This window comes from Lepidochelys kempii, chromosome 1 (genome assembly GCF_965140265.1).
Source record: "Lepidochelys kempii isolate rLepKem1 chromosome 1, rLepKem1.hap2, whole genome shotgun sequence".
NCBI classification, from domain to species: domain Eukaryota; kingdom Metazoa; phylum Chordata; order Testudines; family Cheloniidae; genus Lepidochelys; species Lepidochelys kempii.
In genome coordinates, this window is record NC_133256.1 from 295,076,898 (window position 1) to 295,104,857 (window position 27,960).

General features: G+C 41.5%; 1 protein-coding gene across 2 annotated transcripts in view; it reads left to right on the forward strand.

Annotated features, from left to right (window-relative positions):
• Positions 1 to 27,960, forward strand: part of NELL2 (neural EGFL like 2) — a 238,016-nt gene that overhangs the window by 195,517 nt on the left and 14,539 nt on the right. For both annotated transcript variants that reach the window (XM_073328000.1, XM_073327999.1), the window contains one exon: positions 21,590 to 21,730. In XM_073328000.1, coding sequence (XP_073184101.1) covers positions 21,590 to 21,730 — 141 coding nt within the window. The remainder of the gene's footprint in view (positions 1 to 21,589; positions 21,731 to 27,960) is intronic.

Below are 27,960 nucleotides of genomic sequence, written 5' to 3' on the forward strand. Positions count from 1 at the left end.
TCAGCTGACTGACTGACTGACTGACAGCAAAAGTAGCAATTGTCCATTAGATTTACAGTTACTTTCATATTTACTAACAGGAAATTGAAAAAAAAGATTGTCAGTCACAGAAATTGTTTCCGAAATTGTATGGAGGGCCGGTTAGGGGACGCTGTGCCTCTCCAAACAGCCAGGCATGTCCTGGCCCCCACCCCCTATCTGACCCCCACCTGCTTCTCGCCCCCTGACAGCCCCCTGGAACTCCTGCCCCATCCAACTCCCCCAGTTCCCTGTCCCCGATGGCCCCCCTGGGACTCCTGCCCCATCCACCCCCCCCACCCGCTCTCTGTCCCCTGACCACCCCGGACCCCCCGCCCCATCCAACCCTTCCTCTCATTCGTGACTGCCCACCCCGGGACCCGTGCCCCATCCAATCACCCCTTCTCCCTGTCCCCTGACCGCCCCCCGGAACCCCTGCCCCTGACCGCCCCCCACCACCCCATCCAACCCCCCTTTCCTTCCTGACTGCCCCCCCCAGGACTCCTGCCCCCATTCAACCCCTCTGTTCCCCGCCCTCTGACCACCCTGACCCCTATCCATTTCCAGAAATGGCCCACCTTGATTATCATACACATTGTAAGGAGAGTGATCACTTTAGATAAGCTATTACCAGCAGGAGAGTGGGGTAGGGGGAGAGAAAACCTTTTGTAGTGGTAAACACCCATTTTTTCATGGTTTGTGTGTATAAAAAGATCTTCTGTACTTTCCACAGTATGCATCCGATGAAGTGAGATGTAACTCACGAAAGCTTATGCTCAAATAAATTGGTTAGTCTCTAAGGTGCCACAAGTACTCCTTTTCTTTTTGTGAATACAGACTAACACGGCTGTTACTCTGAAACCAATCCTACAGTTGTGATCTCCACTGTGCAAACAGAAATACAAAACCTAAATTGGTACAAATCAGCACAACCTCTTTAAATTTTCCAGATTAGATCTGGTTTAAATAAGGTTAACTGAGGATGGCCTATGAACGCATCAGATATCTGGGGTTTTCCGAAAACACAGAGCTATGATTTCTTGATTTCTTTACCCTCAAATTTACAAGCCCTACAGTTAGTTGCGTAACTAACAGTTAGTTGCATAACTAAGAACAGTTAGTTGCATAACCTTGTGCTATGATTCCCTCTCTGCTTTGGTGACAGTTTTAATTGCACAGCACCTTGCATTTCAGTTTCCATCAATAGTGTATGGACATGCTTCTCCACCACACAATAGCAATGCAATCATCCAAATGTATAATAATAAAACTTACATTTCCCATTCCAAATAATGTAGCACCTCTTTCTTGTGCTTGAGACAATCTAGCAGTAGGTAACATAATAAAGTTTGTGTCTGGATTGCAGTAATCTTCTCTGTGTGTGATTTAAGATATTAAATTAAATTCCAAAATGTAACTGTATAATTTTTGCAAAATGCTATTTTGTCCCATAAATTAAACATTATTTTAGATAAGACAAATTAATTCATCAAACTTCAAGCAGCTCTGAGTCTGAGTTTCCAAGAGTCATGTGTTGCCTACAAAACCCAATACTACTATCTATCATTTTTCAGCCATAAAGCTCACATCATTTCAAAAAATGTTTGTAAGCATTTTACAGTGTAGGAAATGAGGCATAGGGAACCTAAGTGAACACCAAGAGTCAGATGGGAAGTCAGGGGCAGAAAGTCAAGCAGAATATATAGGCTCCTGACTTCCGTTCCTGTACTCTAGCTACTGGACCATGCTTATTACTACTGAAAAGAGATGTGCTGTTGTTTTAAAACATATTCTAAATGGAATCACTAGCAACTAGTCATATTGCTAGAAAATGTATCATTTATAAAAGTTTTGAAAGTACTGATTAACCAATTCTAAAATAGCTAATGAATAAAACTGCAGAAAAAGTCTTCCATACTAATCAGCAAATTAGCTATGAGATAAACAAATGGGAAAGCTATATTTCTATGAATTAGCTAGTTTCTGGTTGGCTGCAGTGTCCTCTGGGAGGCTGAACTAATCATAGTCACCATCTGTATTTTCTCTCAATAAGAAGAGAAACAACAGCTGGTGGCTTTAGACGCTTTGAAAGTTTTATTTTGCTTTAAAATGCTCTTTTCAATTGTATTTGCTCATACGATTTTTCTGAACCAAATGAAACTTTCTAAAGTGGTCTCAGGGAACTTGATTACAGCTGCCATCTTGGATTCTCTCATTGTGAAAGCAGAGGGAAATGAGCTACAGTTTTAGAAGCTTTAAAGACTTTGTATTGTGCTGCAGACATATCTGTAACACTTCAAAAAATAAATGTCATTTGTATTCATCTTCATCCACCATCAGTATTGACCATTGTAGAAACAGAAAAAAACCCAAAACCTTTCTAGTAACATACTTAAGTAATTCCTGAAACTATTTTCAAATTTTGTTTGAGTTTCTTGTGTGAAGTTTCTCCAATGTCATAGTTTTCCTTCAGTTTTGTTATGTGTTGGGTGTGTGTGGATGTTTGGTCAGTTTCATATGTTTTCTTTCTTTCTTTCCTTCCTTTTTCTTTTTCTCTGAGGCAACATGGTCTAGTGGACTGAGACAGGGACTAGATGAAAGCAACTCCTCAGTTCTATTCCTGGCTCTACCACAGAGCTAGGGCAAGTGACACAATCTGTCTGTGAACGTTCCTCTTCTGTACAGCGAGGGGTAGTAACGCATACCTGCTATGCAAGAAGTTGTGAGGATTGGCTATTTAACACTTGCACAGTGCTTGGAAAATAGAAAGTGCCGTATACATTTTAAGTATTATTTTCTTTATTAATTGCCTTCAATTCCCCAATTTTCTGTTACTGAGGGATTGAAAGATCCATTTACCAGTGCCAGGTGGAAAACTTTCTCTGATGTGTGTGTATGAGAAGGGGAGGGGTGTCTTTGCCTTTACCTTTTGCAGAATTTAAGATTCCATTACTTATAGTTGCAAAGATAAAATTCAAAATATGGACCAAATATAGACAAATACAGTGTCCTCTTCCCGAGTGTGTAAACATACAACCTCCATAACGAATATTTCTTGATTTCAGTGGTGGGAATACAGTAACTGTGCCCCCTTGTTCATACATTTGAATATTAAATGGATTGATATAGTCTAAATACGCATTTAATTAGTCATTTAATGAGAAACTTCTTAAATTATTGATTTTTCTACTACAGGTCTTTTCCAAATAGTTTCTCTAAGCCTCCAGTGTCTCTGATAGTTATAAACCTTTGTCTTCATAGAGTTGTTATATAAACCTCTTGGCACCCACTTTTGCAAGTCTTGGCAAAGGTAGGCTACTAAATCCTTAGTTATGAACCTAAACAAGGACCAAAGATCTTGCAAAGTCTTGCACAGATGTTTTACTTTAGGCACATGAATAGACCCTTTGACTTCAGCAGGACCGCTTGTATGCTGAAAGCTAATCCTTCACATAAGTCTTTGTAGGACTGGGACCACAGTAACGTGATTTTCAAGTTAAGAGTACACCTTAACTCTTACTGAGATCATTTATTTTAGAGCCTAACTAAGGGATTTAGAACCTAATTTCAGGCAACCTTTTTTTAAATCCTTGCCTGCCTATTTTTTCACTGACCAATAAGTGGTAAATATAGTGGGACAATTGTGATTGTAGTATTACTGCTATTAGCGATGTGTGGCCATTTGTATCTGTGTTAAAAACTGTTTGCTAAGACTGAACAGCTTTTGAAGGCACAGAGAATTCTGTGGAATTCTGCAGGAATCTCTTTTGCAACCCAAATGCAAAAGAAAGAGAATTAGCTCACAGGAACTTAGAAATTGCCATACAGATCAGAGCAGTGTTCCATCTACTTCAGTATCCTGTCTCTGATAGTGGACATTTATGGCGTAACTTTAGACCCCATTGCTTAGTGTTTGGCTTATATATATTTCTGTGTAATGTAACTGTGTGTATTCTCATTATCTGTAGAAATGTCTAATCATTTCTTGAATCCTGCTAAGCTCTTGGCCTAAATGATATCCTGGGGAGATCCAGAGCACTAAGATCATTGCCAAGGAGGCCATCAGTAACATTTCAAAATTTGGGGAGGCAAAAGTAGCCTGTCCCAAAAGTACTAAGTGTATTTCTATATTTTTCAAAAGGGGGACTGGGGATGAGGAAAAACAAACTGAAAGGGGGACTATCGCACAGGGCTGAAACGGGGGCATTCCACTTCCATGTACATAAAGGATAAAGAAACTGAGAATTATACTCTCATAAACAGCATATGTGGATGAACCATGATTCCTTCAGGCATGAACCATACTTACCTCATCTCCTCTCTCTCTTCCTGTATAGTGGCCTGCACTGCTTGCTTTTATTTGGGTCTTTTTTTCTCTCCAGTTTCTCTCTCTGAGTTACACTCTGACTGACTTCTATATTTTTTCTCTGCTTTCCTCAGAGTATTTGTGAAATAACAAAAGACTTTTTTCTACTCCAAGGCTGAAAATGCTAGAAAGCCAAATTTTATCCAGGTTTACTTTTTTTAGAGGGCTTGGGGGAGAAGGGAAGTGTTTTGTTTGGCGTGAGCCAGTCTATACTCTCTCATGTGTAGGAGATCAGAAAAAGTAACTTTAGGCAAAAATGTTTGAGGAGAAAGAAAGTTCTAATATTTTATTAAAATATGCCTGTGGAGGATGTTTTGAAGTGTCCAAATACTTATTTATTATTTTGTTCTGGGAAATCACATGATTTGTTTATTAAAAGAAATAAAAGCAAACATTTGAATTATTAGGTTCTTAAAATGGCATAATAGAACATGTACAATGCAGCTGGACAGTACCATAATAGAATTTCTTGCCATATATGAAAGAAATAAGGAATGACCTTCATAACTCATTCTAAGCTCTTTCTTTTATGAATTATGAGACATTCTACTATTAGTGGAAATAAGATCTATAATGCTTCCATCCTTACATCTTTTTTCTCTCTCTCTTGCTTGTCATTGTGTGGGTATCTATATGCACCAAATATATTCCTAAGGCTTCAGTCTCCAGTTGAAATAGATATTTATTATTTATCATTGAAAACCTGCCAAAATTAATTTGCAAACTTGTATTTTTAGGAGTAAGCCAAGAAAAACAAATTTGTACAGTACGTTCACTCTTTTTCTACAGTTCCTCAGTTTTGTGCCACATCGAGTTGATTTCACACTAAAGAATAGCAGTGCAGGCTGAGGGTCCAGAGTATGTTGACTATTTAGGAAATGCTGATTTACTGAATTCTGTAAACATGTTTAAAAATTCTCAATTTTTAATCAAATAATTTCTGCCTGGTGGTGTTGGCAGCAAAAAAATCTGGATTCAAATATCCAGAAGTTCCTCTTAAAATTAACAAACAGTACTGGCTTGAGCACCCCTCCCCCCCTCCCCCCGAAACTTGGTGTAACCCCCTTTTGACCTGAGTGTTTAGCCAAACTTAAAGTTTGGAGCCCTTTGAGTTCTTTCTGTTAGGAGGAGAAATGAACAACAATGGAGTCAGGTATCTCTGATGCAATTCCATGCATGTACAAAGAATGTACAAACTCCTGTTTCCCTGAACACAGGAGGAATCAAACCACAGGAATTAGTTTCTTGCTCCAAGGTCCTTTCAGGAAGCACGCAGCTCAAAAGCACTTTCTCTAGGCTTTTCTCAGGGCTAGGCTCTCAGTGCTTATTCAGGCAGAGTCTGGCTATTTGCTCTATCTCTGTGTGTTTCGATGTGATTCTCCTGTTTCTCTCTCACATGCACATACGCACCTCTATCAAAAACAATACTCAACCAAGCCCCTTTCTCATATAGTTCAAATTCCTGAGAGGTCTCACATGAGTCAGTGATTTGGGTGGAGCCTGCTGTTGTTTCATAAAGAAGCTTAACTGTTTCTTAGAGCTATCTTAAATGAAAGGCTGCACACGCACCAGGTTCAATGATGTTTCAATCAGTCACCAACACGAGAAAATTTAAACACCTTCCCTGCATGCCCTTGACAGGCAATACTTGCCCTCTCTCAAGCTGTGAGTCTGTGTATAAAACAAGGAAAGGTTTATTGAAGGAGAAAACACAACAACAATATATCAACAATATTTTATACCAAATAATAAAACACCCACCCCCATACTGTCTTTGACAGTAGTCCTTTGCCTCAGTTTCCCCATCTGCTTGTGTGAACATCCAATGAGTAAATATCCCTTTAACACATCATTTTCTCCTTTTCCACTTGGCTGCATCCCACTCATGGTTTGCTGTTGGTAGTTAGTGAAGTCCTAGAGTCTGTTAGTGCACTCGGCCAGGGACAAACATTAAAGGTGGAAGCACTGCCTGGTTTCCATGAAGAGACACCTTATGCCTCTTGCCACAATGCCTTCTTTGTACCAGGCCCAGTCCAGACGTGCCACAATCTAACCCAGCTCTCGTAGTGCTGGGAAGAAGGGCCCTGACTAGAGTTCACGCAGCTCAATTTTTGCACAGTGGAAGGGGGTTCAATGTCATATATGATCCTTAAGCAGAGACCTTGCCACAACGGATTTATTCCTAGCCAAAAGTAGGAGCTCTCCTCTCTTTCTATCTGTCCAAGTTCAACTACCTAGCGATGCAAGACTAAGACTTTGGTTAGGGTGACTCTCACTCAGGGCCTATTAAGTACAGTTCTGTTACCCTTTCGTCACACAGTAAGGATAACAACATTTTGTTATCCCTACACTCAAAGCATAAATGTAATTTAACTAAACTATTTGCACTGAGATGGCAGGAAACAAACTTGCAAATAAGATCCAGCTTATTCTGTCTCTTCCTCTGGTTCACCTATAGATGGTAGCAGAAAGCACTTTCCCTGTAGAGATTCAGACCATGGGTTTACATCCATGTCACTCAAGTGGACATCTCAATATTAATTAATAATGTCAATGAGACTATGTAAGTGAGTAAGTGCTTGCCAGCATGAGTACCATTCCACAATTGGGCTCTATTGGAAGACACACATTAACTTCAATCACACCCCTTGACACCTTGGCATTGCCACTCAATGTTTCCTTTCATGGAGGAATATGGACAAGTATCTGAAGGGCTTTAAAATGATCCGAAACTTCTGCCTTGCATTCCTCCAGCTTGAACTAAAGGCCATTGGAGTTGATGGAAAGACACAAAAGCTTCAGTGGGGTTTAGCCCTACTATTGGAAGCAAGATTTCTAGCATGTGCCACTGTATGCTGTAGCCAGAATCTGACCTGAAATGTTTGGGATCAAGCATATTGTATAAAAACTCAGGGACACATACTTCATCCACACATGGAATTCACATTCTTTTCAATAAGGGCTCTACTATGTGGATTGAAGACAGAGGATAGCCCTTTTGAAATGAGACTCAGACAATAGCTTGCAAAATGAAATCCTTTCTCTTTGGACATAATGTACCTATGCAAGTTCTTTAGGCTTCAGTTCCTAATAGCCGCTAATTGACAGCATTTTAAGAAAGTACTGCAAGTAAATTTGTCCTCTTACTGACATTTGCAAATGAAGCAATATAAATCCCAAAGACAAGTTTGTAGCCCAAAAATGGCTATTTCCATATACTTTGAAAGGGAAACTGTTTTTTTTCTCTCAGGAAAATCGTTTACTTTTTTTGAGGAAAGGTTAACAGTGAAGCAGAAGCATGCAATTATTTTTGAAGATTGGTTGCTGCATTACAGAATATACACAAACTGAAAGCAAAACTGTATCTTAATCAACATCTAAAAATAGAACTTCAGTACTATCAATTAGTCTAACTCTTTAATGGACACTGACGTAACCCATTTCACAGATCCTAGTGGAAAAATATATTACCTGATTTTTTTAAACAATTCAAGCATGCATCCAATTCATCATGCCTAATTAGGTGTTCTGAATTATCATCTTCAATTGTTGCAAGTGTCATATCCTTTGATGGTATTGGCTGCATAATGAGAAACTGTCATAGTCTCAGTTGTCTGTGAGTCTGTGATTGATCAATTTTTGACAACAAAGAAATGTGAACAGGGCTGCATGGTGAAGCAGTAACTGGAAAAATCCCTTTCATAATGTTTCTATCTAATTTTGGAGCGTTGCCACTGCCACACATGAAATAACAACACGATTGAATTTCCTTTTGCTGGCATTTAGCAGGACCTATGGGGGTGTGCAGAAATCAATGGGGGATCAGGAGTCTGGAAAATTACACACTTGAAGAATTAATGAACTATAATTCTGTATTACATCCTCAATCACATTTTGCTTTTTTTTTCATTAATGGAACTAAATTAGTTTTCCATGGACAGGATACTTTAAAAAATGCAATCGTGCTTGTGCTATGGTAAAAAAACTGACCTGTTTTAAGAGTAGGTTCATTCTTTCATGCAACATGACAGTAGGAAATTTATGGCGAAGAACAAACCTAGAGTATTAATTCAGCCTGTTGAAGTAGATTTGAAAATTACTTTTGTATTCTTTGATCTAACTAATTTCCTACCTCTTGGGCGAGATTATGGCTTTAAATTGACTCAACCAGAATTTCTGCTGGAGCTCTGGGGAGGATACACAGAAGCAGCAATTCCACCACTCTTTCAAGGACTTCAAGGTGCACTTCCTCCTGCACTGGCCCAATTCCCCAGAGTGGTGCTGGGAGAGGAGCCATAGCACTACCTTCAATCCCTTCCTTCAACTCTTCTTTTACTTGGCTAGTATCTGTCGTGCTATAGTGAAGAACCCTTGTGTTCAGGGTTTGTGCTGAGCTATGGCACAAGGTAAGAATGCATAACTCTCTTTCTTCTTCTTCTTCTGTATCTCACAAGCCAGCCATAATCTGATCTTTTATATTTAAAATAAATAAATTAAACTTTCAGTGAGCTGTGGAAGTCCACATATAGTAACACTCAAGAAAATCCTGTGGTTCAGTGGAACCTTTGTTTGGAGATCCTATATGGTGAATGAAATTCTGGTTGCACTCAGAATGTGATGTCAGATCTTTTAACATTCACAGCAAACTGGATAAACAGAATAAGATTCCAGAAGAAAACAGGCTGTAGAATTTTTAATAACTAAGAAGGGAAGTTATTTTGGGTACAAGCAGCGACATTAGAAGAAAAGAGTTGATTTGGCCTTTATAAAAACAAATTTAAGAGGCATTCAGAATAACTTTGGTTTTCTTCTAAAACTGAAATCTTCCTGACTTAGTTCAGCTACCTCAGCTCTGTATTTTTCTGTTTTTCACCCCTCTGTATGATGTTTATATTCTAACCATATGTAGCAGTAGTTCAACGGGACGGAAATCCCAAATGCTGATATCGTGTTTTAAAAGAGATAGCTGCTGTATATCGAACTAGTTTCAGGCTATTTAGTTTCCCCACTGGGGGCAGATCCAAGTCAGATCTCACATCATAGATCCAATTGAACAGCAGGATCTCTTCAAGTATTCGAACTCTGTTGTCACATGAAAACCGCAAAAACAATTTTCTATTTTTAAATATAAAAGATGGTGAATTAGAACTTGCTGCAGGGAAAATGAAACATTTCCCCAGGTACTCTAAAAGATTGAGTTAATGGAGCAGGTATATTATTCAATGGATTTCGAGTGTATTGAACACTGTATGGGACAAAGTCCTTTCCTTATTGCACTCAGTGTTTTCTGAGTCTTCATGAGCCAAACAAGTTGTCAAACAAGCCTAAGCTGGGTATTGTGTTTTCCATGTAGAACTTGCTACCTGCTGTGAGCATCTTCACTGTCTTCTGCATCCTCTGCAGAAAAACCACCTTTTTAAGTGGATTGATGTATCTATGGGCATGTTAGTATTTGGCTGAGCCAAAGGACACTAGAAGGTAACGACCATTTCAGGTTCACCTTCTACTATTTTTAAGTATCTCTAGAGTTGCTGTATCTCCTTATTCTGTGATCTGTATTGAAATGATTTCCCTTTTCAGTGTCTTCACCAGATGAACCTCATTTACAGTACTGTATGTTAGTGGCTGGGGACTGTGTGGCTCTGGGAGTTAGCACAGGGGTGGAAAGACTTTCACCTCTGAGTTGCTATTTCACATTTAGCCCAGGTCACAAGTGACTAAAAGTTATTAGCACCTATTGGCTGTTCATAAGCTTGTGTGAAACATTTAGTAGTGTCTATCCAGCTACCAGTAGACTGATTACCATGTCTCTACTAATTGGCAGTGTCAGCTGACAGCCGAAGAATGTAGGGTGTCCTGCTACCCTTCCCTTGAAAAACGTTCAGAATGGAAAAATATTAAGTTGAAATATCCTGCAGATATCTGGAGATATTTTCTCCTTGAGGGAAAATGATTGCCAGACCTTCAGTTTGTATCGAGATGAACAAGTTGTTTACAAATAGAAGAATTTTAGGGCTGAATTCTGCTCTGTTACACCTGTGATGTCCGTGTGTGTCTCTGAGAGCAGAATTTGGTGCTTAATGTTAAATATGAATAACTCCACTAAATAGGGGTCTGATCCAACAACAACTGAAGTAAGAGGAATGCAAAGATGGTGTAAATCCATCTTTGCTCCCCTCCGCCCACATCTTGTGCTGAGCATAGATTGACCAGACAAGAGGCCTATAGTTGGATGAAAGAATTAGCCTGCCTTTAAAAAAGCAATTTGATTCCATTGTGAGTCTTCAAAGGCTCTTATATACGGACATTCTCGAATCATATTAATCAGGCTACCAGCTACTCCATTTCCTTTACTGCAGCAATGGTATGTAGTACCAGTCGATAATTTGCAAAGGTTTGTATTTTACCTTGATTTTATCAGTTATCGACATAGACTGTTACATTCCAGCTCTCCAAGAAGCAAAATTTTCTTAGTCTTCCCAAAAGCAAGGGATACAATAGAAAAGAGTTACAGCAGGCTATCGCCACAGTTCAGGAAACAAGTGCTTATGAGGCATAAATATAGATGATTTAGAAGATGCAAGGGGTTTTTTTATGCTAAAGGAAGTTAGATGTATGTGGTACTTCATTCCAAAATGCCAGGCATAGTAGCTACCTGTGTATTTTATTAGAATAGCTTCAGTTTGCAAGATTTTGGAAGCATTTTTTCATCCAAAAGAATAGATTAACGTAAGGAAGTACAGAAGTGAATTGTTTGGCTTATTTTAGTTTTTAAAATCATAGGTAGGTTCAATTTGTATTTTTTAAACAAAATGGTGTTGGGGGCAAATCGCCACATTTTGTGACAGTAGAGCCAATGTGGTACTGCTTCATGGGGGCTGAGTATTTAGGAAGCGCTGGGCAGAGCCTTAACACCCCCCCACACACACACACACATACACACATACACATATTTAGCTGAATCCAGCCCCACTGGAGCAACATGTCCTAGTGGCAGGGGAGTGATGGCTTTCAGAAAAGCAGAAATTTCAGTGGCAGATCTATCACTGTGCAGATCCCACTGACACAGGTGCTGGAACTAGGGGTGCTGCCGTACCCTCTGGCTTAAAGGGGTTGCCATTAAATACAGGGTTTACAGGTTGGTTCAATGGCGCTCAGCACCCCCACAATACGAATTGCTCCAGCACCCCTGCCCATTGAGCTGGACTGCCGCAGGAGCAGGGGCTGCTGCGGCCTTGGACTACAGTAGCAGTTGTGGCTTTGTGTTCCTCTCATCCTGAAGGTGAAGATTGCTCTCACTAGCTGCCACATAATTTCACACACAAAGCCTGGCAGGATGGAGGATTTGGTACATGTTGTACTGTGTAAATGACAAAGGAAAAAGATATAGGGTGAAATCCCAGCTCCATGTAAGTCAAAGGGAGTTTTGCCATTGATTTCAGTGAGGCCAGGATTTCAGCTATAGGCCCACAGAGCCAAAGGGTGTGTCCTATCACGTAGATTCTAAATGCTGTCTTCTCCCACTAGGGTTGCCAAGCCTCACGAATTGGCCTCGAGTATCCAGGAATTGAAGACTAATCTTTAATTAAAGATTATATCATGTGATGAAATCTCCAGAAATACATCCAACCAAAACTGGCAATCCTATTTCCCACACATGTTGGATTGTAGATTTTTCTCTTTAAGCCATCCCCGCACTCCATGATTTCTCATGCCACCATCCAAACATTTTGTTGAGCAAAGTGAAAGACGTGGAATTAAATATTCTTTAAAATGTCTCACTGATTATATAAGGAACTCCTCAAAACAAAACCAACAGTCTTTTCAGCATAGACACAAGAGGAATTTATCTGCCGTGTTAGAATAAGATACAGTTTGATCATTCTTGCTAAAATAAATTGGCTCTGAGCAGCACTTTTCCTTGTCTATTTTGCCTACCTGCCTTCAGATGTCACCAGCCCCCTCTGAACAAAGCACATGCCAAGCATGGCCCTTCATTGAATTATACCATTCTTTGTAAGTGGGATTTTTTTTAAATAAAAGAAGTAGGATAATGTCTGCTTTGGTAACCTTCTTATATGAGTAGCATTCAGTTTTCTTGTGCCTAACCAGTACAGCATAAAACAGGAGCTCATTAGAGCTGTTAATGCTGCACAAAACTCACTGATCTACCATAGCCACTGGCCAGGCAAAACTTTTCAATCAGTTCTTCTGCCTTTGTCAACTCATACCTCTCAGTGAGCAGCTGCAAGATGATTCACCGGAGAACATTTCACTATGGCAGAGAGAAAAATTTCTTCTGGCTGCTTTTCCTTTGCTAAGAAGATCATGTTAGTTGTAGATCTTTTCACAGTCCTTCCTGAGCCATCTTTTGCCCATTTGAAAATAGAAATCCTTTTATTCAACTGTCAAGAAGAATTTCTGTGAAATAAGCAGTTCAACTCTTCTAAATGCTTTCCTTCTACATTTTTTACTTGTTTCACAGAGTTGTGGTGGTTGTATTTTGTCCTGCTGCAGTGAGACTCATTATTGTAATTAATGTTTAAAATTGTTAGTTTCTTAGGAACTGATTTCATACTTAAAGAAATCTATGTTTTATAAACGACAAGAAGACATATTGGAATTTTTTTCCATAGTTGTGGGGAGAAACTTTTGTTTGCTGCAAAACCATTTAAAGGACAATGGATTGTTCAACACTGATGCAGGCATTGGGTAAAATGAAATGATTTGAAGGCAAACAATCAGTCGAGAATATGATATTTCCTAAAGACCAACAGAGTGCTTCCATCAGTACATTTCATGTTAGGGATCGTACATAACTCCACTCAACATCTTGTATTCAGCCATAAGGAACCTGGGAGAATGTATTTCGTTGCTTATTGACATCTGTAAAAGCATTTCATCCCAAGTAATATTTTTTATGATATAGGTTTTGTCAGTTAGTTTGCAAATAAATACAGAATAGCTACTTTGGCTGTCAATTTACCAAACTGACATGTCATTCAAGGCTTGTTTTTCCTGAATAATCAGTAAGTGATCTCATCAAGATTCATAAAACCTGTGCCTGCAATGCTGTATTCATAATTAGAAAGCATACAGCTCCACAAATAAATTGCTCTGAAGAGAGGAACACAGGCCTCTTTTAATTCGTCTGTGTTACTTTGGCCTTAATCACCCTCTTTCCTCTCCATCATCCCCAATAAGTAAATTCGACTTTTCAATGGGAGAAATGTGCCATCAAGTCATTTTAATGCATGTTATTTAGAGCAGCTATAAAGATTTGCATCAAGTCAGAACAACAACTCTCTACCCCCTCCACCTTTTAGCCCTGGTCTACACTACGAGTGTAGGTCGAATTTATCAGCATTAGTTCGATTTAATCCTGCACCTGTCCACATGATCAAGCCTGTTTTCTCGACTTAAAGGGCTCTTAAAATCGATTTCTGTACTCCTCCCCGGCGAGGGGTTTAGCACTAAAATTGACCTCACTGGGTCGAATTTGGGGTCATGTGGATGCAATTCGACGGTATTAGCCTCTGGGAGCTATCCCAGAGTGCTCCATTGTGACTGCTCTGAACAGCACTCTCAACTCAGATGCACTGGCCAGGTAGACAGGAAAAGACTCAGGAACTTTTGAATTTCATTTCCTGTTTGGCCAGCATAGCCAACTGATCAGCACAGGGGACCATGCAGAGCTCATCAGCACAGGTGACCATGGAGTCCCAGAATCGCAAAAGAGCTCCAGCATGGACCAAATGGGAGGTACTGGATCTGATCGCTCTATGGGGAGAAGAACTCTGTTCCAAAAGACGAAATGCCAATATATATGCAAAAATCTCCAAGGGCATGATGGACAGAGGCTACAACAAAGGCCACAACAGGGGCACACAGTAGTGCCACATGAAAGTTAAGGAGCTGAGGCAAGCCTACCAAAAAACAAAGGATGCAAACGGTGGCTCTGGGTCAGAGCCCCATACATGCTACTTCTATGATGAGCTGCATGCAATTCTAGGGGGGGCCCCTACCACTACCCCACCACTGTCCGTGGACACCTGCAAGCGGGGAGTCTCATGCAACAGGGATGAGGATTTTGTGGATGAGGAAGATGAGGAGGAGGAGGAGGTTGAGGATAGCGCACAGCAGGCAAGTGAAGAATCCCTTCTCCCTAGCAACCAGGAACTGTTCATCACCCTAGAGCCAATACCCGCCCAACCCTCCCAAGGCGGGATCCCGGACCATGAAGCCGGAGAAGGCACCTCTGGTGAGTGTTACTTAGTAAATATAATACAGGGTTTAAAAGCAAGCGAGTTTAATAATTAATTTGCCCTGAAGACTTGGGATGCATTTGCGGCCAGTATAGCTACTGGAAAAGTCTGTTAACGTGTCCAGGGATGGAGATGTCCCTGGAGGATTTCTGTTCCATGAAGCTCTCGTGGAGGTACTCTAAAAGCCTTTGCCATGTGGAGGGGGGAGGCCCATTCATGCTGAGTTGTTCGTGTTTGGCTAGGGATCTTCCCTGATACTTTGCCACACGGTGGAGGGGCGGGGGGTGAAGCACATGTGCTATGTAATGTGAATCACTTGATTCAGTAAGAAATAGTCTTCCCTTTGTTCTCTAAAATGTATCTTTTTAAATACTACTCTCCCTTTTTTTCCTCCTGCAGCTGCAAATGTTTCCACGCTCACCCTATCATCTCCGTCCCAGAGGTTAGGGCAGATTAGAAGACGAAAAAAACTCACTCACAATGACATGTTCTCAGAGCTCATGTAGTCCTCCCGCACTGAAAGAGCTCAGCAGAATGCATGGAGGCAAACAATGGCAGAGTCCAGGAAAGCGTTAAATGAATGCGATGAGAGGAGGGAGGAGCACACTGAGAGGAGGCAGGATGCAATGCTGAGCCTAATGGGGGAGCAAAACTGACATGCTGAGGCGTCTGGTGGAGCTGCAGGAAAGGCAGCAGGAGCACAGACCGCCGCTGCAGCCCCTGTATAACCGCCTGCCCTCCTCCCCAAGTTCCATATCCTCCTCACCCAGATGCCCAAGAACGTGGTTGGGGAGAGGCTACGGGCACCCAACCACTCCACCCCAGAGGATTGCCCAAGCAACAGAAGGCTGGCATTCAATAAGTTTTGAACTGTAGTGTGGCCTTGTTCTTCCCTCCTCCCCTCATCCACTACCCCACCCAGTGCTTCCCTCCTCACCCACCCCTCCCGGGCTACCTTGCAAGTTTTCCCCCTATTTGTGTGATGAATTAATAAAGAATGCATGATTTTGAAACAATAATGACTTTATTGCCTCTGAAAGTGGTGATCGAAGCGGGGAGGTCAGTTGGCTTACAGGGAAGTAGAGTCAACCAAGAGAGTGGGTTTTCATCAAGGAGAAACAAACAGAACTGTCACAGCATAGCCTGGCCAGTCATGAAACTGGTTTTCAAAGTTTCCCTGATGCGCAGGACACCCAGCTGTGCTCTTCTAATTGCCCTGGTATCTGGCTGCGCGTAATCGGCCATGCCTCAACCTCCCACCCCACCATAAACGTCTCCCCTTTACTCTCACAGATATTGTGGAGCACACAGCAAGCAGCAATAACAATGGGAATATTGGTTTTGCTGAGGTCTAACCTAGTCAGTAAACTGTGCCAGCCATCTTTTAAACATCCAAATGCACATTCTACCACCATTCTGCACTTGCTCAGCCTATAGTTGAACTGCTCCTTACTACTGTCCAGGGTGCCTGTGTATGGCTTCATGAGCCATGGCATTAAGGAGTAGGCTGGGGCCCCAAGGATAACTATAGGCATTTCAACATCCCCAACGGTAATTTTCTGGTCTGGGAAGTAAGTCCCTTCCTGCAGCTGTTCAAACGGACCTGAAGATGCGAGCGTCACGCACCTTTCCCGGCCATCCCACGTTGATGTCAGTGAAACGTCCCTTGTGATCCACCAGTGCTTGCAGCACCATGGAAAAGTACCCCTTGTGCTTTACGTACTGGCTGCCAAGGTGGTCCGGTCCCAAGATAGGGATATGTGTTCCGTCTATTGCTCCACCGCAGTTAAGGAACCCTATTGCAGCAACCCTTGATAGCAGCAGCTCAGTGATTGCGTTGGCTACTTGGATCACAGCAGCCCCCAAAGTAGATTTACCCACTCCAAATTGATTCCGGTAGCTGTCTGGCTTCCAGAGGGCTATCACCACTCACTTCTCAACTGTGAGGGCTGCTCTCATCTTGGTATTCTTGCACTTCTGTTGTGAGCATTGCAAACACCTTGTGATCGCGCTGTCATCACCTCCTCACCTGCTTTTGCAGGTTCTGCACATACTGCAGGATAATGTGCGAGGTGTTTGCAATGGTCACAACAGCAGCGGTGAGCTGAGCGGGCTCCATGCTTGCCATGGTATGGCGTCTGCAGGAGAGCAGAGTTGCAGTGGAAGCGGTGGCTGACGTTGGATGCCACAAGAATAGATATTTATAAAGAATGACTAGAGGACCTGCGAAGTGGATTCATGAGAGCAGGAGAGCAGAGTTGCAGTGGAAGCGGTGGAGGACGACAGTTAGCACCACGCACATTTCCCAAGGAAGAACACAAGTACCTGGGAGCACATGACAGACAACATAAAGAAATTCACTATTGAGACAAGAGCAGCAGAGCAGAATTGCAGTGGAAGCGGTGGATGACGACAATGGTTAGCAATCCTACTGCACCGTCTGCTGACAGCAGTATGGCATCTGCTAGGAAAAAAGGTGCAAAATGATTGTCTGCCGTTGCTTTCATGGAGGGAGGGGCGACTGACGACATGTACCCAAAACCACCCACAACAATGTTTTTGCCCCATCAGGCATTGAGAGCTCAACCTAGAATTCCAATGGGCAGTGGAGACTGTGGAAACTGTGGGATAGCTACCGACAGTGCAATGCTCCAAAAGTCTACGCTAGTCACGGTACTGTGGACGCACTCCGCTGACTTAATGTGCTTAATGGGGACACACACAATCGACTGTATAAAATTGCTTCCTAAAAATCGACTTCTATAAATTTGACCTAATTTCGTAGTGTAAACATACCCTTAGACTGCGTGCTTCATTGATTCTGTGGGGTTTGCACCTTCAGCCCACCCCAACAAGCTGTCGTGTATTGGACATATGATCCCCAGCCTTTAGCACAATGACTTAGACCTTGTCTGCACTACAGGGAAAAGTCGATCTAAGCTACACAATTTGAGTTACATCAATAGCGCAACTCAAGTCGACATGGCTTAGATCTGCTTACCGCGGGGGCCACACTGCATGATGTCGACGGGAGTTTCTCCATCGACTCCCCTTATTCTTCTCAATCCAGTGGAGTACAGGAGTCGACGGGAGATGCATTGATCACGGTTCGTTGATCCCCCAGTAAGTGTAGACAAGCCATAGGTCATGTACTGGCAAGCAAGCTAGCTCTCAAACTGCGCATTCCCCAGTGACGTGGGAAGTTCCAAAGTTTCAGACCTTTTTTTTTTTTTTATGGTCTGCCAGTATCTGAGTGAACACCGGTCGCATAAGGCGCAGACTACAAACCAGCTTTTTCTCACTTAAGCAACAGAATTCTTGTTGATCTTTCTCTGATCTCTTGAACTCTCCTGAAGTTTTGCTGTCTCCTGTCTGCTCATTATAAAGAAGGTTTGTAGTGGTCGAGAGCTAGACAAACTGAACAGCTGAAAGTTGTTTCTGAATACTATGGCGGGGCTTATTGTATTGGTGTCTTAGGACAGCAGTTCTCAACCAGGAGTCCAGGGCCTCCAGAGGGCCATAAGCAGGTTTCAGAGAGAGCAGGGCCAGCATTAGACTCACTGGGGCCCAGGGCAGAAAGCCAAATCCCAATCCCTGCTGCCCGAGGCTGAAGCTGAAGCCTGAGCAACTTAGTTTTGCGGGGGCCCCTGTGGCATGGGCCCCTGGGCAATTGCTCTGCTGGCTACTCCCTAATGCTGGCCACAGCTTTTAATTTACTGAAAAACCATTGTTGTGGCACAGGTGGGCCATGGAATTTTTATAATATGTTGGGGGGGGCCTTAAAGAAAAAGATTGAGAATCCCTGTCTTGGGATATGCTTCAGAGTTGAATGTTCTGGTTTTTGAACCCAAGGATATTTCCTCCTAAGTCCCTAATAGACAGGGTGGCCACCATCTTTTTAAGACAAAGGCTGTCAAGGTTCCTCCCCCACTCTGAACTCTAGGGTACAGATGTGGGGACCTGCATGAAAACCCTCCGAAGCTTATCTTTACCAGCTTAGGTCAAAACTTCCCCAAGGTACAAAATATTCCACCCGTTGTCCTTGGACTGGCCGCTACCACCACCAATCTAATACTGGTTACTGGGGAAGAGCTGTTTGGACGCGTCTTTCCCCCCAAAATACTTCCCAAAACCTTGCACCCCACTTCCTAGACAAGATTTGGTAAAAAGCCTCACTAATTTGCCTAGGTGACTACAGACCCAGATCCTTGGATCTTAAGAACAATGAACAATCCTCCCAACACTTGCACCCCCCTTTCCTGGGAAATGTTGGATAAAAAGCCTCACCAATTTGCATAGGTGACCACAGACCCAAACCCTTGGATCTGAGAACAATGAAAAAGCATTCAGTTTTCTTACAAGAAGACTTTTAAGAAAAATAGAAGTAAATAGAAATAAAGAAATCCCCCCTGTAAAATCAGGATGGTAGATATCTTACAGGGTAATTAGATTCAAAACCATAGAGAACCCCTCTAGGCAAAACCTTAAGTTACAAAAAAGATACACAGACAGAAATAGTTATTCTATTCAGCACAATTCTTTTCTCAGCCATTTAAAGAAATCATAATCTAACACATACCTAGCTAGATTACTTACTAAAAGTTCTAAGAGTCCATTCCTGGTCTATCCCCAACAAAGAGAGACTATAGACAGACACACACACCCTTTGTTTCTCTCCCTCCTCCCAGCTTTTGAAAGTATCTTGTCTCCTCATTGGTCATTTTGGTCAGGTGCCAGCGAGGTTACCTTTAGCTTCTTAACACTTTACAGGTGAGAGGAGCTTTCCCCTGGCCAGGAAGGATTTCAAAGGGGTTTACCCTTCCCTTTATATTTATGACAAAGGCAAAAGCATTTTTGAATGAGACTCATTACAGTAGAGTTTGATGCTGTTAGTGAGCACCAAAGTAGAGTAACTAGAGAGAGTTTTGACAGAGTGTGTGCTATAATCAGGGAGAGATATATTAATGAGAAGAAATAGAGGCGCTGTGATTAATTATAACCCATTTTAAAGTCAATATGGTGGTAATTTGACTATGTATATAACTGTAAAAAGTAACTATGTCAACCGTTTAATACAAAAGGGTAGGTCTGCGTCTATTTCATATGTAAATAAAACACCCAACAGCATGAATAGAAAAAATGCAACAAGAAGGATGAATGTGGTTGGCTAAATTAGGACTATGCAATGAAGTCCTCAAGTGTCCCTGAAATATTGTACTACTTCAGCTCCTCCAAACTGACGGTGGTGGTGTGTAGGGATGAGGAAACTTTGATTTGTAACTTTACTTTTCAAAGGGTAGTTTCCATAAGAGGGTAGAGTGGTGATATGTACTCACGTTACTGGGAGATGATACTTATTACATCTCGTAGTTAGCTCCTTAAACAAGAGTAGGCTGTCCTCTCTGGAAATAACAGATCACATTAATGTGAGCCAACAGGGTTTGAGGGCAGGATTTTGACCCACTGTATGTGACTCACTGCTCAGTGTGTTACATGTCCCCCTTTGTGACCAATTGACAGATGATACTAGGTCCATTACAGCTGCACACTTCACATCCTTGCTCTGTAGCTCAAACTATAACTTATACTTCTAGCACTGAAGGTCCCCAGTTCTATCACTAGCATTGGCCAAGAGGTCAGTCATTGCAGACTTGGACTCACTCTGCTGGTTTCTAGAACTTTGTGCCGCATGTGGTGTAAAGCACAATTCCTTCCAGATTTCAAGAAACTTATGTTGGGATTTGATAATGAAGGTCATATTTTATATCCCTGTTTGTTTCCACTGCCCTACTACGTGCCGCTCATTAACATCATTTAGTCACATCACTGAGAATGGGTGCTACTTTGTAATAGTCTGTATTGGGAATGGGGTTGCACAGGTGTGGAAGGGTAGAATTTGGCCTCCCGGATGTAATGTAAGGTACAGCATGATGCACCTAGTTTATAAAATCAGCTCACGTACTGAGCTTTTAGAATTCAGTAGGGCAGGCCTTGCTGTACACTGGACCTAATTAAGGTGTCCAGAAATCCTTCAAGGGTGCGGTCTTTGGAAGAAGTCTAGTCAGTGGAAGGCTAACTTTTAAGAGATCCACATCAGGAGGAGAAAAGTAAGTTGCACTGTGTCAATAAGAACTCACCATGTTTTGTGATAGAAGGCTGATTCTGCTCTTACTTACGCTCAGAGCAGGAGTAACTGCTGTCAATTAGGAGTATCTCCATTGAGGATAATGGCATTTCACCAGTGTAAAGCTGGTATAAGTGGAAACATAATCAAGTCCAGAAGATGTCCTTTTCTTCTTGGGGAAGAAAAAAATGGAAGGAAGGAAATCTGGTCTGGTTTGGAAAACATTTACTTAAAACAAGAACCAAGAGTAAAATATCTAATTTCCCTTTCCCACCCCCTGGCTACAGGTACTCTTTTTAATGCAGCCAGATTGCACCAGTAGTTTTGTCCAATATTTTAGAAGAGCATTACTTCTCTGATAGTGAGAGTAGGGATTTGTTGTCTTGATATGCTAGTGAGATACATAATGTTAGTTATGTCAGACAGTCTGGATAGATCAAGGGGTTAATAGTTGGAAATATAGTATTTATTCCTTGAATTGGGACCCTTTTCTTTCTTAGTGCTTTGGGAGGTTTACATAGATAACAGACTGCTTACAGTTTGGTGTGATTCAATTAATTATTAATGTTTAACAATAGAGAAGGCTTCTAGATAGTCCTTTGCATTCATTAGTATGGCCTTACTATTATTCTACAGCTTTTATTGGAAGAGGTTAAAAAATTCAATCTCTTTTCTGATTTACTGCTAACCATTATGGGGGTCCAATAATATTGATTAAAACCATTTTAGTAATGCAGCAGATACTGTATTGTCAGCAGACTAATGTAACGGATTCAGCTGTGTGACTTCCTGTTTTCTTTTTTGGTTGCTGAACAGACATTGATGAATGCTCAGATGGCTTTGTTCAATGTGACAGCCGTGCTAACTGCATTAACCTGCCTGGCTGGTACCACTGTGAGTGCAGGGACGGCTACCATGACAATGGGATGTTTTCACCGAGTGGAGAATCATGTGAAGGTCAGTACCCAATAAAGAGGAAAATGTCTAATAGGTCACATATTATTACTGTATTATGAATGATAATGTGCAGAGTCTCCAGCTGATATTGGGGATCCATTGTGTTAGGCACTGTCTAGACATAGAGTGAGAGACGGTCCCTGCCCCAAAGACCTTAGAGCGGAAATAGATAAGACAAAAACGGGAGAAAGGAGGTATTATTTTCCCTACTGCGCAGATGGGGAACTGAAGAGCACAGGGAGATGCAGCGACTAGTCCAAGGTCACATATGAAGTCTGCGGCTGAGCCAGGAACAGAATCTCTTTGGCCTCATACCTGCTTGTGTGCAGTAATAATTGGGACCAGATTGTGAGCAGCCCTTCTCCCATCCTCTTTGCCCAGCCAGTATAAGCCAGGCAGAATTGCAGTCCCTGCTCTTGGGAAGCCAGGATCTTATCTCTGCTTACTCTCCAACCCAAAGAGAGCAAAGAGATGGTTCCAGCCTCTCTGTGGACTGGCTTTCTTCACTAGCTGGCTGTAAAGGGGAGTAACAGAGAAGAAAGATAGTCCAGTGGTTAGGGAGAGATTTTCCAAAATGAAATGCTACTAAACAGGTGACCCCTGTATGTGCTAGCAGGCTGTAAAGATCACCACATTCTCTCATCAGTGACATCACAGAGGGGGTGAAGTAGACTGAGGAAACTATTTTTTTACATGCAGAAATGAAGCTTATCCAGCCAGTTCCTCCTCTCCAATTACCTTGTACACTAAAATATTCCTCTTTAAGAAACTTGTCCTATTGCAAAGAATGATTCAGGGGGTCGAATAGGCCACTGCTCACTCCCAGGGTACTATGATGTTGCTTTTACTGCTCATAGAATTACTGCCTTTAGAAAGGTTTCAGAGTAACAGCCGTGTTAGTCTGTATTCGCAAAAAGAAAAGGAGTACTTGTGGCACCTTAGAGACTAACCAATTTATTTGAGCATAAAGCTTTCTTGAGCTACAGCTCACTTCATTGGATGCATACCGTGGAAACTGCAGCAGACTTTATATACACACAGAGAATATGAAACAATACCTCCTCCCACCCCACTGTCCTGCTGGTAATAGCTTATCTAAAGTGATCATCAGGTTGGGCCATTTCCAGCACAAATCCAGGTTTTCTCACCCTCCACCCCACCCCACCCCAAATTCACTCTCCTGCTGGTGATAGCCCATCCAAAGTGACAACTCTTTACTCTTTATATAAAGTCTGCTGCAGTTTCCACGGTATGCATCCGATGAAGTGAGCTGTAGCTCACGAAAGCTCATGCTCAAATAAATTGGTTAGTCTCTAAGGTGCCACAAGTACTCCTTTTCTTTTTGCCTTTAGAAAGCGGCAGTTTGCAGAATAACATTAGAAGCTTGGAAACACTGGAGGTGGTGATGGGGGGTTGTTGCTGTGTAGAATCATTCCAGAGGCTCTCGCAAATGGGAACAGCAAGTTAGTGGGTATACAGTTATTTAAAGATGCAGCTCTCCTTGTATGAAGCACTTAGTCTTGAAGCATTTATGAGCCTCTACTCTAAAGGCTATTTTAAGACAAACAAGGCTGCGTGTTCTGTTCTGGTTTGTTTAGACCAAAATTGTGCATATTCCTTCATATTTGGTCATTATAAACTTGGAACGCTCCCACAGCGTGAGTTGCTCAGCTTTGTTTAAGCTCAGGTCTGTAGGCAGTGTCGATCCCAAAGGGAAGGAATGGAATTAATCTCAGTGATGCAGACTCAAAGAATGCTTTCCACTAAGAGCAAGGGTTACCTTTTCAGTATCCCTCTCACCACTTCTTCAGAGTATTTTTACCACATTTGAAAGCCTGTATTCCCAGGTGGATTAGCTACCTGGCTACTGACTTTGTAAAGTTGAGCTTCTCCATCAAGAACTGGCTAAATTTCAATGCTGGTCAGACAGATTTTAGAATATGCCAAATAGTTTTGGAAAAATCTGTCTGTACACAAGTGATGCACTAACTAATTGTCCATGAAAATATTTAGTTGGTAACCATCCAAACACAAGGTTTTATCTGTGACTGTCATACTGTATTTGCCTTCTAGCTTTAACATTGTGATTTGGTGCTGTCTACTAGACATTTGGTTGTTCAACCAACTTAAAACTCAGATATACTAAATTTTTTGCAGTGTGTCCATCACTAAAGATGAGCATTTAAACTTCTTCTAAGCAACAATGATCCCATTTCTATAAAAGTGAGAAGCCAAGGAAAAAGAAATACAGAATTGCTGCTAAATAGAAAGCTTTTTAGGATTTTCTACAAGGCATCAACAACTCATTAGTAAATATGTACAGAAAGGGACAAGTGATTAGACTTAATTCAGGAAAATACCTGCATGCTGTTGATAACCCCAGACACTAACAATGGAACACTTTCAGATTGACTGTTTGCTACTCTAAACTTTAAAATATGTAACAGCACAAGGGAGGTTAGATATTCTGTTGTTATCACACTGCATTATTTTTTGTTGGACTGAAGCTATGGCATTGTGTCTCAAATAGGACATAAAGTCAGAACAAAGTGTGATGATATGACACAGCCTAATTTATTGAATTCAGAAAGCTGAACATCTTGGGGCCAATATTAGTTAGACAGACTTGCTCAGATAAACTAAGAACCAAGGTAAACCTCCAACCAGAACTCTAACTGAACCAAAGCTTTTCTGAAGTTCAAAAAGATTTATAAACTTTTTTAAAAAAAATTCCTCACTTCACTTTGCGGGTTTATGTCAGGACCAGGAGTGGAAGCTCCCAAATGCAGCAAAAGAATACTATGCCTGACCTGTGCAGAAAAAGAAAGCAAGAGAAATGTCAGAAAAGTACAAGATTTCTAGACCAACTCTTAGACCCAAAGGGTTTTTATAAGTCTAGATAAGCATCCACTTTTATTTGAACGTAAGCAAAACCATTCATTTTGAGGTTTTGCCCATGTCTGAGCAGTTTGGGGCAAATTCATCTCTGGTGTAAGTTGACTGATGCGCCTTTACAAGAAAGGATTTGCAAAATAAAGAGAATTGGCCCAAAGCTCAAGGCCATTTTTGTCCAGAAACATTTGAATAAGAACTTCCCCTGTTGCTGAAATATCTTTGGATTTCAGCACATCTGGCAATTTCTGCTGGACTGGCTCCCATCTTCCAGGTTTCTAATTTAGGAGCTCTCTGCTGTATCAAGGGACCAGTGTGTTTGGAGGTTTCTCTGACCTGGGCAAGGCCTGGAATTTACAAAATTTGTATAAAGGAACCAGCCAAAGTCCAAAAGAGAGGGTGTTCCACCCTTGATTCCTTTCTCAATGAAATAGAAAGACAGGAGGCCTCTGGAGCAGGAGAATGGTGTTGGGGGAGGGGAAATTGGGCAGTGTTATGGTCATGTGATGTGATTGGGTTGGGAGGTGCGGGATGGGAGGAGGGAGAAGGAAGACCTTAAAATGTACATCTTATCGAACATGGGTTGGGTAAGCAAAATTTGGCCCTCAGTTAAGCTCTGGGTAGCTATTCACATTTTGTAGGATTTATCCAACACACTCCTCCAAATCTTTTGAGGCTCACACATTCCTATCTGTACCATTCAAACTACTAGCTTCCTAAGCACTGTTGTAAGCTGGCTGCAGTGTTTATGTGTTTTTGGAAGATGACATGGGAGTGATAATAGTGATATAACACCTAGGTCTGAGATTGCTGGAAATTTGCAGCCTGGATTATTTTCCTCACATTCATTGTGTTCAGCAGTAACAGCTACCGAATTCAGTCCCCAGCAGCCTCAGTAGTTTATGGTGTTTGGTGCCCCGGTTATGGTCGTAAACAAAATGTCAGCAACGTAATTCATGGTTTATGGTGGTTTGTTGCAAGTCCAAAATCAAAACGCTGAAGTAAGCTTTTGTCAGGGAAGGATGATTTGTGCTTAAGCACTTTGCAGATAAAGAATGAAGTTTGATGCTGATGAATAATGCAGATATGAATTTCATGTATGCAAGTTTGTTTTTCTCTCTCTGCATTTTGAGCATGTTGCTGTTTCAGAGTAGATTAGAATCACAATATGGACGCCCACTGATTTGGGCTGAGGATATTTAACCTGTCTTGTGCAGGGTATTCATTTTTCTGAGTTCAGCAAGCTGAAAGTTCAGAAGCAGAAGGGTGGGAATATCAGAAGCTCTCAGTGTTGTCCAGACTCTGTTCCCATTGAAGTTGGAATGTCAGTGGTAAAGCTCCCATTGACTTCTGTGGAAGCAGAGTTAAACTATCATTGAAACCTTTGGAAAATTCCACCGCAATGAATAAGTTGTGAAATGTGCCTGAATATGAAGGGCTAAATTCAGACCTGGTGTAAACGGGCACAGCTCCACTTGCTGTAATGGAGATGTTCTCATTTACACAGATATGAATTTCACCCAAAATTTCTCATTAAATGTGGTAGTTTTGAGTCAAATGAAGGTAGTCACCAACTTGCTTGAGAAGTGTGGGAGCCCTGTGTGTGAAAATATTTTAAACAAGAAAAAGTCCCTCCATAAAAATGGCTTAACAATAATAAAGAGAATTCCAGTGTTAGAAATTAATCATTTTGTTTAAAATATTAAACATTTACTTTTTTTTTCTTATGGTGGTAGCCAATGTTGCAGGAGATTGGAAATTGGTTTACAGAGTAGTTAATCAATGCCAAAATGCCAGTTTTGGTTCACATTGGGTTCAGCAATTTCTTTTTTATAATAGGGTCAGGATGTGTCGTGATTTACTCACTTAGGAACATAGGAATTGCCGCACTAGATTACATCCATGGTCCAGTTTATCCAGTATCCTGTTCCTGACAGTGACCAGCATCAGCTTCAATGCATAGGAATTGCCACACTAGATTACATCCATGGTCCAGTTTATCCAGTATCCTGTTCCTGACAGTGACCAGCATCAGCTTCAATGCTTCAGAGGGAGGTACAAGAAATCTTGCTTTAAGCAGTGGGTGGAATAATCACATTAAGTGTCCTCCTATCCCTAATACTTAGACACTAGTCTACATACACCCTGAAGCATGACATTTAATATCTTTTCCAAAATCTGTTAGCATTAAATATTGCAACTCCGGATATTCTTGTTATCCATATAAATGTACAATCGCATATTGGATCTTGCTAAATTTTTGGCTTCAACAACATCCTGTGGCAACAAATTCCACTATTTATGTGTTCTCTGAAAAAGTATTTCCTTTTATCAGATTTGAATTTGCCACCTTTCAATTTCATTGCACACCCCCTGTCATAAATATAAAGGGAAGGGTAACCACCTTTCTGTATACAGTGCTATAAAACCCCTCCTGACCAGAGGCAAAATCCTTTCACCTGTAAAGGGTTAAGAAGGTAAGGTAACCCCACTGGCACCTGACCTAAAATGGCCAATGAGGGGAAATCTGGAGGGCGGGACAAAGGGTTTTGTCTGTCTGCGTGATACCTTTGCCGGGAACAGAACAGGGATGCAAGCCTTCCAGCTTCTGTAAAGTTAGTAAGTAATCTAGCTAGAAAATGCGTTAGATTTTCTTTTGTTTAATGGCTTGTAAAATAAACTGTGCTGGAGGGAATGTGTATTCCTGTTTTTGTGTCTTCTTTTTGTAACTTAAGGTTTTGCCTAGAGGGATTCTCTATGTTTTAAATCTGATTACACTGTAAAGTATTTACCATCCTGATTTTACAGAGGTGATTTTTACCTTTTCTTTAAATAAAATTATTCTTTTAAGAACCTGATTGATTTTTCATTGTCCTTAAGATCCAAGGGCTTGGGTTTGTGTTCACCTGTACCAATTGATGAGAATATTATTATCAAGCCTTCCCCAGGAAAGGGGGTATAGGGCTTGGGGGGATATTTTGGGGGAAGACATCTCCAACTGGTCGCTTTCCCTGTTCTTTGTTTAAAACACTTGGTGGTGGCAGCATACTGTTCAAGGACAAGGCAAAGTTTGTACCCTGAGGAAGTTTTTAACCTAAGCTGGTAAGAATAAGCTTAGGGGGTCTTTCATGCAGGTCCCCACATCTGTACCCTAGAGTTCAGAGTGGGGAAGGAAACTTGACACCCCTTATTCTTGTGTCATGAGATAGATCTGGACGTTCTGTTCTCCCAAACTTCTTTAGGTCCATTCATTATTTGATATACTTTTATCCTCTCCCCTTATTTGTCTCCTTTGTAAGATAAATAATTCTAGTCTTTTCAATCTCTCTTCATATGAG